The 14,016-nt window shown below is 42.3% G+C and overlaps 1 protein-coding gene across 1 annotated transcript in view; it reads left to right on the top strand.

The window, feature by feature from the left end:
• TGFBR2 (transforming growth factor beta receptor 2) overlaps positions 1 to 7,577 on the top strand; it is a 202,491-nt gene extending 194,914 nt beyond the window's left edge. Inside the window, exon 13 of the mRNA XM_078663940.1 lies at positions 7,069 to 7,577. Within this exon, the coding sequence (XP_078520066.1) occupies positions 7,069 to 7,248 (180 nt within the window). The 3' untranslated portion in view covers positions 7,249 to 7,577. The remainder of the gene's footprint in view (positions 1 to 7,068) is intronic.
• Positions 7,578 to 14,016: the final 6,439 nt, after the last annotated feature.

Genomic DNA, 14,016 nt, shown 5'->3' with positions numbered 1-14,016 from the left:
TTTTTGCTAATAAACATTCAAACCAATGGGGTGTAAATACCTTTGTCAAAATTGCCCATAGCATGCTAACTGAGCATGCTCAGATTCTGACTCATGTCGTTCATAACGTGGCCTATAAGACATAATCTACCCTGTGAGAAAACATTTGATTAACTAGGGCCAGATGATGCATTTTATTGACATAGGTTTTCGAGGTATTTCAGATGGGACACTCCTTTACCAATAGGAAATGACTGCAGGCATGTGAGGAGTTCTACCTGCAAGAAATATTTGTTAAATATGGATCAATATTGAATTTTGCAGCACAGTTTCCCCATAAAAATAGCTATTAATGCATTGGCATTCTGATAATTTCAAATAATTGGAACCTGGAATTAGACCTGGGCTTTTTTCCTGTTGAAAATGGGTCAAATATCTTCCTTCATTTTTGTATTTAGGGTTATATCATTTTTCAACCCACTGCACGTATGAGTGCTCCTCACATGACACGAGAGCTCCATCTTGTGGACGACACGAGTGCTCCACCTCTGGCTGACACAAGTGGTCAATTTTATGGCTTAAACACGAGTACTCCACCATCTGGATGAGATGAGTGGTTGTGGATGACTCGAGCGCTGCACCTTGTGGATGACTTGAGTGGTCCACCTTGTGGATGACATGAGTGATCCATTTGGTGGATGACAATAGTGCTCCACCTGGTGGATGACATTAGTGCTCCACCTGGTATATCACTCTTAAGTGGTCCACCTTGTGGGTGACGCAAGTGCTTTCTACCTTGTGAATGACATTAGTGCTCCACTTAGTGGATGACATGAGTGCTCCACTTAGTGGATGACATGAGTGCTCCACCTTGTGGCTGACATGAGTGCTCCACCTTGTGGATGACATGAGTGCTCCACCTTGTGGATGACATGAGTGCTCCACCTTGTGGATGACACGAGTGCTCCATCTGGTGGATGACATTAGTGCACGTTTGTGATCAGCTCTGAGAATGTAGCGCCAGGCAGAGTTGTCACTGATCTTGCGTTTTCATAAAGAAATCTGTAAACCTTTAAAGAAAAATAAAATAAAAAAATTGAAAAAAAAACATGCATACATTTCAGATTCAGTGCTTAGAATTGTGTTTAGGTACATGCGTCCAAAATACTCCTTTTGTCATATCCTGAACAATACTTCATCATACTAGTTAGCATGGGGATGTTATTGAAGTTTGTCAAAGCTGATAAGTCCACTGCCTCTGTCTGTGGTCACAGGACTACCTGTGTACATTGTGGTGAGTCAATAAAAGACACTGGAGATGCATTTACACTAGCACTCTAAGGAGCGATGAGATTGGCTAAGCCAATCAGAAATCTTAAAAGTCAGTCAATAATTATTATTGTTTGCCTGCAGTCTACGCTCACTCAAGAGCATGAAGTAGGCAGGAACTTTTAATGTTTTTGTGAGGGGAAGAGCATGGAAAATGGGAGCTAATAGTCTTATTCTGCACATGCTACCAGGCATTACATTTTGTTTATTGCATTTTCCTTTCACTGTATGTCCTTGTTGGTTTTACTGGCAATTAACTCCTCTTAATTCACACAGTAAATGGTAATAACACTTAAAAACAAGTGTCCTAACAACATGTTCCACCATGATAAACCATAGATAAATATGCAAACACTCACATTTGACAGAACACTGCACGCACCGAACAAAACACGCCTTTTATACCCTTATTATTCATAAAAGTCCACTTAGATGTCACATAATTATAAGATGATAGAGATGTCAAAAGTGTTACAATAAACAGAACAACATCCACCATGCAGCCATTAACTCCTCAACATAGATATACCAATGTCCCTAGACTCCAAGTAACACTGTTGTTGATTGGTCATAGTCCACATACAATGCCTAAGCCGTGCAGAAGTCAGTTCAACCCTTCAGCGTCATCGCTCCAATACCAGTGAGATTGCAGAGTGATTCACATGCCAGTCTGCTGTACTTCATTTGTGCCAGTGGTTGCAGGTGGTGGGCACTGGCATGCCTTTTTGGGGCTCTGGCCCTATTTTTCATCATATAACCCACTGCAAAAGAGATAGAGAGAGAGTAAGAGATGTATAAAAGGTAGAAAGATAGAGGAATATGAATCAGGGCTAGGTAGCTTTGGTATTCATCAGCCCAGGAATACAACAGCAACAGAGGCCGGAACTTAAGTAAAAACTATGGGGCATATGTACAAGCCCCTATCGCCATGGGAACGTCACTTTTTGTGAAGTTTCCATGGCGATAGGGGCTTTGCCTTATTTACAAGGCAGCGTTAAGCCACTTAACGAAGCATAACTCTGCCTTGTAAAGAAGGCCCCCTTTCACCTTATGCTTAGCATGAAAGGGGTGGGCAGTGGGTGTTGCGGTGGACGTTCCACTGCAACACCCATTGATTTTGACGCTGCCCACAATTTACAAGGGCAGCATAAATAGGTGGCAGTGCCAAAATTAAGACCCGGAAACACCTGGCCTTAACTTGGCAAGAAACGAGGAGAAATGCTTTATTTCTCCTCGTTTTTGCTTTTTCCATGTGTGCTGCCTTGTGTTAAATGCCTAGGATTGTTTATGTGCAGGAAGGTGACCCATTAACCCCTTGAACGTGGCTGGAATTCCCCCTCGGTGCGGGCGAATTCCACGCGTGCGTGGTTCGGACAGCCCCCGGCTGTCCGGCGCACACGCCCACCGTGACTTTGGGCGGCCCCCGGCCGTCCAGTGCATGCAAAGGGTTAAGCAGCACCCAAAGAAGTGACAAAACTGCATTTAAAGATTGTTTATGTGCAGGAAGGGACACTTTCCGACACATAAACAATCTTCCCCTGCACACAGACACCCTTGCACTACGGTACAAGGGTGCCTGTGTTGGTGCTACACTGCTAAGTGTAGCACCAGTGCTGGGGGAAACACAAGGCTGCACCTTATCCTTTTAAATATGGTGCAGCCTTGCGTTTCTGAAGTGACTTAGTGAGGCGTTAAGCCATGACGGCTAACACCTCACTCCGCCACTTCTTTGTAAATATCCTCCTATGTTTTAAAAGTTCAGAACTGAATTGTCATGGAAACTTCCTTCACCCTCATATAGCAGGGGCAACTCCTGTGCATAGAACAACTCTTCAAGGACATAGTGATGGCAGTCTGTGCTACAAATATGGGAACAGCAGTACAGCAGAGCATGGCAGGTACATGGCTGTTGGGCAGCCCCACAGTGGGAGCATTCGGGAAGCTCTGCGGACCAAGACTCAAAGTAAACAAGAGTCATTTTGTAGTAATAGGAACATGATGTGTAGCGTCTGCTGCCTGCGCCTGTCTAGGTCACAAAGTTGGCAGCACTCATGGCTCCTCTGAGCCAAGCAAGGCTTTGGCAGCAGGTACACGAGTGTCTGGGACCTCAGTGCTCTCTGCTCTGTCGAAGGCCTTTTTCAGAAGAAAAGACAGGATCCTTTAATCCTCTGCTGCTCTCAGGATGTTTGGCTTCCACAGCTGCTACACACAATGCCGAATTAGTCTGCCATGGCATGTTCAGCCTTGCCCTAGTCTGGCTTTTGTACACTTCTGTGATCTTATAAAAAAGAACTGTGTTCCTATTGAGAGATTATAACACACTGAGTACATATGTCTTAAAGTTTCAAAGATGGGGTTGCATATATATGGCAAATCATCTTTCTGACCAGTTCCTCTGAAAGGCCTTTAGGGGTGGAGTCGAATCAGTCACTTGACAAATTTGACATGTGACTCGACATGTGACTCTTCCTGAACGATCCTCCTTTCCTATCAGAAGCACCAATCAGTCAGGATATCACTTGACTTCCCCCCTAGGCTAGTCAGTCTGAAATATGAAAGCAATATGCTGTTAGTGTTGGGTTGGGTTTACTGTTATTATTAGTGTTAGTGGTCTTAGTGCCAGTGGGTTGGTGTCAATGTCAGTGTTACGGTTCGTGTTAATGATAGAGTTAGTTTTGGCAGGATTGTTAGGGCCCGATTCACAGAATGAACTTAAGACTCAATCCTAAACTTACTACTATTTTAGTATTCACAGAATGCTCTTACTACTTTTGGCATTCACAGAATGCACTTACTACTTTTGGTATTCACAGAATGAATTTACAACTTTTGGTATTCACAGAAGTTAGGATTTTTTCTTAAGACAGACTTAAAACAGACGTAAGTTAGGATTTTGTCTTAAGTCTGTCTTAAGTCTGTCTTAAGTCTGTCTTAAGTTTGTCTTAAGTCTGTCTTAAGTCTGGTCTGTCTTAAGTTTGTCTTAAGTCTGTCTTAAGTCTGTCTTAAGTTTGTCTTAAGTCTGTCTTAAGTTTGTCTTAAGTCTGTCTTAAGACAAACTTAAGACAAAATCCAAACTTCTGTGAATACCAAAAGTAGTAAGTTCATTCTGTGAATGCCAAAAGTAGTAAGTGCATTCTGTGAATACCAAAATAGTAGTAAGTTTAGGATTGAGTCTTAAGTTCATTCTGTGAATCAGGCCCTTAGACTTTATGTTGTTACTATTGGTGTTAGCTTTCTTAGTTTTGGGGTAGTTGTTGTTAGTGTAGCAATACGTGTGTTGTTGGTCTCATTGTTAATGGTATTAGCTTTATTAGAGCTGTAAATATTGTTATTGTTTTTAGTTGTTGATACTGTTAATTGTATTGTTTTCATTGTTAGTGTTCTTGTTTTTTGCGGTGTGTTTAGTGTTTGTTAGATGTGTGAGTGTTAATATTAGTGTTGTTAACATTTGTGTTTGTATAGTGATGGTTAGTGTTGGTAATGCTAGCGTTCTTAGTATTAGTCTTTAGTTTTATCACTGTTAGTATTGATATTAGTGCTGGCAGTGTTCCTGGTTGTGTTGTTGGTTTTGTTAGTGTTGTCAGTGGTACTGTTGTGAGTTTTGTGTTAGTAGTATTAATGTTGTTAGAGTTGTTAGTGTTAGTGTATTTAGGGTTGGTGTTAGTGCTGTTTATATTAATGTTTTAGTATTTGTGCACACATTGTTAATGTTAGAGTTGTGTGGGTTAGCATTGTTAGTGTTAGCCTTGTAAGTGTTATCATAGTTAGTATTAGTCCTGATATTATTGCTGTTAGTGTTCCCGTTTGTTGTGCTAGTGTTGATATTAGTGTTGTTAGCGTTAGTGTTTGTTTAGTGAGTGTTAGTGTTGTTAGGGTTAGCATTCTTAGTATTAGACTTTACTTTAATAATTATTAGTGCAGTTAGTGTTCATGATTGTGTTGTTGGTTTTGTTAGTGTTGTCAGTGTTACTGTTGTTAGTTTTGTGTTAGTAGTATTAATGTTAATATTAATGATAGAGTTGTTAGTTTTAGTGTATTTACGGTTGGTATTAGTGCTGTTGGGGTTAGTGCTGTTTATTTTAATATTGTTAGTGTTTTAGAGTTAGTACACACAATATTAATGTTAGTGTTTTTAGGGACGACAATGTTAGTATTAACGTTCTTAGTGTTATAGCTAGTATTCGTCCTGAAAGTATTGCTGTTAGTGTTTGTGCTTGCTCGTTGTCTTTGTTTAGTGAGTGTTAATGTTGTTAGGGTTAGTATTCTTAGTATTGCTGTTTATACTAATATTGTTTGAGCTATTATTGTTAGTGCAAGCATTGTTAATGTTAGTGTAGTTAGAACTTGATAATCCCTATTCAGGAACATATTGTGGCATCAGTTCTAGGATCCTTCGACGGTATCTCAGTTACTAATTCTCTTCAGTGTTGTGCTGAATAATTAACTCAACCCATTTTAAGCAAATTGAAACAAGAAAATGGCACCAAACCGTTCTCGCCAGTGAAATCACTGGTGTAAAACATTTCCAGTCCTTCTTGCACATTTCTGGGATCCTAGAAGGATGAAACTGCAGAACGAAGGGCAGTGGCAGAGCAGTTAAGTAAACAAAAGAGAGAAAGAGAAGAAAGGAGAAATGGGAAAGAGGAAAAGTATACAATGGTAGCAGTGGAAAAAACGAACTGGATTGGTTGGTGCAAAGTTGCTAAGTATTTCCCTTGTAGAATTCGTTTTTTCTTCAAAAAACCTCATTGTAGTTGTAAAGTTAAAAAAATTCTGAAAACAATCCATCAGAAAAAGGTTTTGTAGAAAAAATGGGAAAAAAAGTCCTGGAAAAGATTTACCTAAAAAAATACTTTTTTTTTTTGCTGCATAGGCAATGTTTTGCACAGTCGACAGATCCTTGCAACCTGTGTAAAGTGTGTAAACTTTGTGGGTTAACATTTTACCCAGACATTCTGGTGATGGAAAGCTGGAGATAGTAGGGGGCAGAAGGCCTGCCTTCAAAGACCATCATCAAATCCCAGTGAACCCATCATTCAGGATATCATTCTGGACCGTCTGATATGGAATCCAGACATTTCACTCGAGCCTTCCGCTCATCCATTGACCACTGGTTGACATCTTGCCCCAACATATTAATTGTCAACTTGTAGTGGTAGAGCAATAAATTAATCAAAAAGCAGCAATCAAAGACCGTTGATAGATAAAATACAACATGGCTTAAGTGAGTTAAAAGGGGACAGAAGGTGGTAGATTTAAGAAGCTGTGCACATTTGTCAAAAAATACATTTGCGAAATTCCTGTGAATTCTGCAAATATTTGAAAACTGGTGATCGACTTTTTGAACTGTTTTTTTGTGGAATGTTAGGGAAATTTGGCAAATTGTAGTATATCTAAGACAGCGGAACAGACGAACACTGCCTGGGCTACACCAGTTTTAAAAAGTCACCTTATACACATGATGGGTTCCATGACCTACCAACTATTGAGACACAACACACCCACACTTAAGCACATCATTCAAGCCATCTGACCAGTGATTTTGTAGTCCCCAAACTAGGAAATTACCTTGTGTTACTTGTCAGAGTCTACGCCATCCTCATCAACTTCAGGAAGTGTGGGAAGCCTTCTTCTTCAAGGGTCCTTAAAATCTTACAGAGCAAGCTTTATGTCAAAATCTATATCTGTATAGAGCTATGCGTGCTGTTAATCACTTAAAATAAGTAATAATAAGTAATATATTTCCCCCCATTTCTGTAGGGTATCCAGTTGGTGTGTGAAACGATCACCGAGTGCTGGGATCACGACCCTGAGGCTCGACTGACCGCGCAGTGCGTGGCCGAGCGCTTCAGTGAGTTGGAGCATGTCGATAGCCTCTCGGAAAGAAGCTGTTCAGAAGAGAAGATTCCAGAAGACTGTTCGGTGGACAACACCTTGTAAGGATGGTTTGATTGTGAACTTGGAAACAATGGCACCAGCACTGACCTCTGAATATGGATTTAAAGAAACTGTTACAAAAAACAGGATGAACTCACCTCTGCTCACTTCAAGCTTCTCTCCCAAGAGGAACAAGGAATTATGGGAGTGAAGAATGGGATGATTTGCATCTGAACTTGGAACACTTTCAGAGTATCAGCTGAGTCAACGTTTCCTCAGGAAACACAATTTACAATAGTCATTGACCTTTGCACTTTATAAATACCTGTATATAGCTATGGAATAACTATTTTTATATATACAATAATCTTCTAAAGAATCAAGCTAAAAAATACATCCAGGAAAAAATACAAATAGGAAGGCTGAGCTACTAAACAAAAATACTAGTGTGAAAGTATAGTGCTGCATAACACCAGAAAAACACCAGGAAACACCATCATAAACCGAGCATATGGGGTAGAGGATGCTTTGGGCCCAGATCTTTTGACTGAGGGAGTGTGTGACATTGATCCACATTCAGTCCATCACTTGTTGTTTTTTGCAATTGCCGCCCTAAGTGCGCTGGGGATGCCCAGACGTGGGTCCCAGGCACTCCACACCACTTGGAGTCAAGCTAGCCGGGATGAAGAGAGGTGTTACCTCGAAACCGGTCCGGTCCTCGGATGCTTGATTCCGGTCTGGGAAAGATATGGCTGTTGTAGTTCGGACTGGACTGTTCCCATGGGGCAACAGGGTCAGAGCTGATTTGCATAAAGCCATTATCTGACCCAGGGTGGTGTGGAGTGCAAAAAAACGATGGATTTGGGCCCAGATCTTTTGACTGGGGGAGTGTGTGACTTTGATCCACGTTCAGTCCATCACTTGTTGTTTTTTGCAATTGCCGCCCTAAGTGCGCTGGGGATGCCCAGACGTGGGTCCCAGGCACTCCACACCACTTGGAGTCAAGCTAGCCGGGCTGAAGAGAGGTGTTACCTCGAAACCGGTCCGGTCCTCGGATGCTTGATTCCGGTCTGGGAAAGATATGGCTGTTGTAGTTCGGACTGGACTGTTCCCATGGGGCAACAGGGTCAGAGCTGATTTGCATAAAGCCATTATCTGACCCAGGGTGGTGTGGAGTGCAAAAAAACGATGGATTTGGGCCCAGATCTTTTGACTGGGGGAGTGTGTGACATTGATCCACATTCAGTCCATCACTTGTTGTTTTTTGTAATTGCCGCCCTAAGTGCGCTGGGGATGCCCAGACGTGGGTCCCAGGCACTCCACACCACTTGGAGTCAAGCTAGCCGGGCTGAAGAGAGGTGTTACCTCGAAACCGGTCCGGTCCTCGGATGCTTGATTCCGGTCTGGGAAAGATATGGCTGTTGTAGTTCGGACTGGACTGTTCCCATGGGGCAACAGGGTCAGAGCTGATTTGCATAAAGCCATTATCTGACCCAGGGTGGTGTGGAGTGCAAAAAAACGATGGATTTGGGCCCAGATTTTTTGACTGGGGGAGTGTGTGACATTGATCCACATTCAGTCCATCACTTGTTGTTTTTTGCAATTGCCGCCCTAAGTGCGCTGGGGATGCCCAGACGTGGGTCCCAGGCACTCCACACCACTTGGAGTCAAGCTAGCCGGGCTGAAGAGAGGTGTTACCTCGAAACCGGTCCGGTCCTCGGATGCTTGATTCCGGTCTGGGAAAGATATGGCTGTTGTAGTTCGGACTGGACTGTTCCCATGGGGCAACAGGGTCAGAGATGATTTGCATAAAGCCATTATCTGACCCAGGGTGGTGTGGAGTGCAAAAAAACGATGGATTTGGGCCCAGATCTTTTGACTGGGGGAGTGTGTGACATTGATTCACATTCAGTCCATCACTTGTTGTTTTTTGCAGAGGATGTACTCAAGCCAGGTCAAGATTTGACTGTACGTGGAGGTCAACCAGAAATTGCATAAAGATCTAATATGGTCGATTAACTAGCCTCATTCTCCATGTCTTTAGGATTTTGTTTACACCGGTGAATTACTCATATAACAAATAGGAAGACATGTATGCTAGGAAACAAAGAATTCAGACACACCTTTTCTGCTGCTGTTTTGAAGATTAAAAAAAATGGTATTGAATGAGGAACCAAACAGCAAAGTTTACCTCGTATTAATGAAGTAGACAATATAATTCTACCCTGGACAGGTCTGCTGCACTCAATGGAAATCTCTTTTTTTCAAATCTTCAGAAGACTGCAATAGTCCGGGGGGAGGATCTAACCATTACGAAAGAAGGGTTTTGCAAAAGTAGCAGAGCGGCAGTATGATGCTTTTCTGCTCTTTCTTTTACCTCATTTAATACACAGAAAACAACAATCGATCCAGGACTTGGGTACCAATAGGGACCTCATGCTTAACTAAGTGTGTGCGAAACACTAGTTGGAATTGCAAATGAAAATCATGGTATAAAATCAGAAAAAATGAAAAAAGATTAAAAAAGCAATGCTGCTTATTTCCAAATATGTGGTAAATTATATAGGAGTTTTTGATTGATTGGCCTTTGGTGGACTTCACTAATTTAACTGTGCAGAGAGGCCAAAATACACAACACTTGCCGATAAGTTATCCATGCACGTGTGCGCTGCTCTGTGGTGATCATTTAGCAGAGGTAACTATAGATTCAATCAGAGGAAAACAACTGCTCTGGATTAAAGGGTTTTTAGATATGACAATATGTGCAGAATGGGACTTTGCAATACAATCAGATATGCTACATAAGGTGCCAGGAAAAATGCAGAATTCATGCAACATCTTTATACTATGTGAAACCCCTCTAGTGCATGGCCTAGTGCATAATGTTGGACATCGTAAATACTTTAAAATAAAACAAGTCACTGGTGTGCTCTTTATAGCGGAGAAAATGGATGTCACTTAACCCATTATCCCTCAATCTTCTCCACTGGGGGCACTGTGATGTCACCAAGGATGATAAAAGCATCTTGTTGTTTGTGAGTGTCAAACAATGTGTCAGGGGTCACAGGTCAAAGATCATGTGAGCTAGAGGTATGGATCCAAAAAGAGAAACGGGCCCTTTGACCTTGCCACATTCTCTCACTTCAAATTAAAAGTCTTGAATCCAGAACTAGGCCAGAAGCTGATGGCATTCACATAATTTTTACTTCATATAAAAAAAGCTAAAGCCCAAAATATTGTCATACTTTGAGGACGGTATCATTTTAAACTCGATTTTGTCAGCCAAAGACAGGTATCACTCAAAGCTATTAAAAAATTGCTCTACTTTATAGTAAGATTGTTTTTTATTGTTAAAGAAAGTTATTACAGACTTTGATTGTTATTACATAATAAAAGTGGTGGCTCTTCCTCTTGGTTAGATGCCTAAAAAGCTCAAATTTATTTTGTTGTTTATTACCATACTTAAAAAAAAAGCTTTTAAAATATTAAAAGTATTCTTCAAGGGGTCTGTCATCTGGAGCTGCTCTGCAGACAAGTACAGTTTGGAAACATGGGTGCAGATTTACTAACACTTTGCTCCAGATTTGTGTTACAAAAGTGACAGAAAATTGCTGGTGTGGAATTTACTCTCCAACGCAAATGAAGGGCTCTTACCTTGAATTGTATATGGGCGTTCCCATGCAACCACCAATGTGTGTTTTGATGCAATTCCCTATCTACTAAGGTCAGCAATGACATAAGACCCCTGGTCTCCACAAGCAATTGTGTGCTGCTCACGTAAAGCTGTTGAACGCGGGGATAGCTCAGGATTTCTCAGGCCTGGTATCCCTGAGAACAGCCTCTGTCATTCACTGCACCAAACCTGGCAATTTTCTGTTTCCACAAAAGCTGTGCACCTCTGGTCACTAGTCTCACTTTTGCATTATAAAGAGGCAATTGTAAAAAGAATATATCTCTGCAGCAGCATAAATGAATGAATGGTACTTTCTATAAAAAAAAAACACAGACAAAATAAGGATTTATTTTCGATCTACCTAAAGCCACTTTTTATAAACAAACCCCAGAATTTGATTTAAGGGAAGGTGAGTAAATATTGAATCCTTTTACGGGTAACTTAATATTGAAAGCTTGCAAAGTACCACCCAATATTGGACCTAGTTGGGGTGCATAGGTACCTTTACTCTTGAAAGCAGTACCCTCCTTGTGCAGCACGTGCAGCACCTGTTCAAGGCAGGGTACATCACAATGGTGTTTCAGGTGCTCCGCCGACATCACACTGAAGGCTAGGCCAGAAAGTCAGCCATTCATTTTTATTGTGTATTTCACAAGTCTGCCAACTGTCGCTCCGTCATATGATACCATCACCCATTCCTGGCTTTTCAGCCAGTGGCATGTTGCATTGTGGGGTTTGTAGTTTTGCTCGTAATAATGTCATTAGGGGCTCAATCCCCCAGCATTCAAAGTGCTGTTGAATTCACAGAAAGTGTTATATATATGACATGGAGCTACCAGTCTGCTGTTTTAAAAGTTTACAAATCCATCCAGTCCACTACAAAAGCTTCCTGTTTCATACATTAACTCAATAGTAAAATCAGTTCACATATTTTGTGAGGTTTCAGTCTCTCATTCACATCATGCATTAAAACATGCATTCCACTGCAAAGAGTTTATCGTGTATGTGGTGGTCATTTTTATACCGAGTTTCACATCATAGCAAAGGTACAGCATGGACAGCAGCAGCACAACCTTCCCTAACACAAGGAATAAATAAAGGACAGGTGTCAGTAACAGAAGGAACATCATATGATATTCTTACACATACAAGATAGATAAAGCGGAGATGGCTAACACACTTAGGAGGAAGTGATTGGAGTTAAAGGATGTGCACGCTCATTATAAACATGAATAACATACAAGAAGTGCAACGCTCCTGGAAAAAAACAGCCAGACATCTTATTGAATTGCCATCCATGCATGAGTGTCCCTCACCAACCTGGTGGTATGCTTCATCACTGGGTTTCACATCCAGCACTGGCAATCATCCAAGGGTACTGATGGTCACTGGTTGTACAGTTTCCTATTTATGGGTTATCTGGTTTTAGATGAGGATATGTTCCTTATCACAACATTTGGTGCCTTCCTTTGTTACTCAGTCCGACTGATATTAAAATGGTGTGTGGGTGAGCTAAAATGGTTTATACTGGTGTCTCCCTAATACAAGATTCAAAACAGGGCAGGTCAAACAATAGACCGCGCTGCCCTATTCCATCAACACGTTTCAGTGGTCAAGCATTGCTCTATGGGGTCAGGCACTTTCCTCAGGACTGTTGGTGTCTCATATCATCAAATACTATGAAACAGTTCCTGGTTCATAGGCCGTGTTATGTAAGTGCATCTAATACATCCTCTGTCGTTTCATAACAAGGGCCAACAGCAGTGAAAACACCCCTTCTTCATAGAGCAGGTACACCCTGGGCAGAAACAGTGCAAACTTCCCTTCTCCAGAGGACTGGTGAGGGCAGCAACAGTGCACACTTTGCTTCCCCACAGGACAACTGCACCATGGTAGCTGCAGAATACGCTTCCCTCTCTCCCAGAAGGCAAACAGTGCAACCTTCCATTCCCTGCACAACATATTCAGCAGGGCAGGCTAATACAAGGTTTCATCATTCAGAGCATGCCCAGTTAAGGCATAAGTGACTTGTAGGCAGTGGTGGCTCCTCCGCAATGGCGAAGGAGCGTCGCCCCACTGCCTGGCTAAGAGGCAGTAAATGAAAGATAAAACTAAGTCAGTGTTTGATTTTCCCCTTTTGTGGCTCTGAGCCAGCTTGCGAAGGGAGGTCGGGGCATTGGGAGGAGGAGTGCGACGTGCAGTCCACTCGCTAATTGAGCATATGTGTTTTGGCCGGCCGTCTCAGGCTGACCAAAACACACTTGCGCACTTAGGTTTTCTCCAGCCCGGTTGCATTGAGCTGCTGGGCTCGAGAAACCCCACAGACCCCCTGGTCTGAGCAGGGCGTCTTTCCTGCCTGCTCAGACCACTCCCGCACTGCTAATGTGAGAGCAGCACAGGGATGGAGTCTGTGACGTGGACCCAGTATTGCTGGGACCAGGCAGGGCTATGCCGAGAGCGACGCGGGAAGCAGCTCCAGGTATGTTTTTATTTTGAATTATTTTTTAATTATAACCACTTGTGCGTTCCCCGCCTGGACCCCCCTGCGCCCCCCCTGCCCGTCTCACCACCTCTTCATTGTGGTGGCCGCGACTGCTTGTAGGTACAGAGAGGAATGTATAGGTGGATGATAGGGTACATATGGAGTTCTGACACCATTTACCCTTAGTTGATATTCCGCTTCGGGATCTTGAAAGTCCTACGTCTGTCACTCAGAGATCTGCTGACACTGCTGTTAACTATTGTCATATCCTGCTGTCTTCTTTGTGTCACTTTCTTTAGTCCCAGCTGCTGCCATTAACATGCACTTTTGTCAGTGAACTTTAGAGCTCCAGTTCTAGGTCCTTGCTGTAATACAGATACCTTCTCTGCACAAGGAGTGAAAGGGAATGAGGTAGAGCTGTGTGCCCAGTACAATAAATTGAAGGAAAATGGAAGAAACAAAAAGCCTATTTGCTGATCCTTTGTTTCCCCTCCATTGCCCCCCCCTGCTCTAAATTCCCCTTCTCTCCATGAGATAGTCTCCCTTTATCTCGGTTGCTGTACATCCAATCAGTACCTCTACACATCGTCTCCCTCCCTCCCTTTTCTCTCTCTGTCTCTCCGCTTGCTTCTAGTCACCCCACTGCTTACATTTTTCTCTCTTCTCAGTCTTTTCT

Source organism: Lissotriton helveticus, chromosome 10, assembly GCF_964261635.1.
Source record: "Lissotriton helveticus chromosome 10, aLisHel1.1, whole genome shotgun sequence".
Lineage (NCBI taxonomy): Eukaryota > Metazoa > Chordata > Amphibia > Caudata > Salamandridae > Lissotriton > Lissotriton helveticus.
The sequence above is the reverse complement of the archived record's forward strand: the minus strand, read 5'-3'. Positions and strand labels throughout refer to the sequence as shown.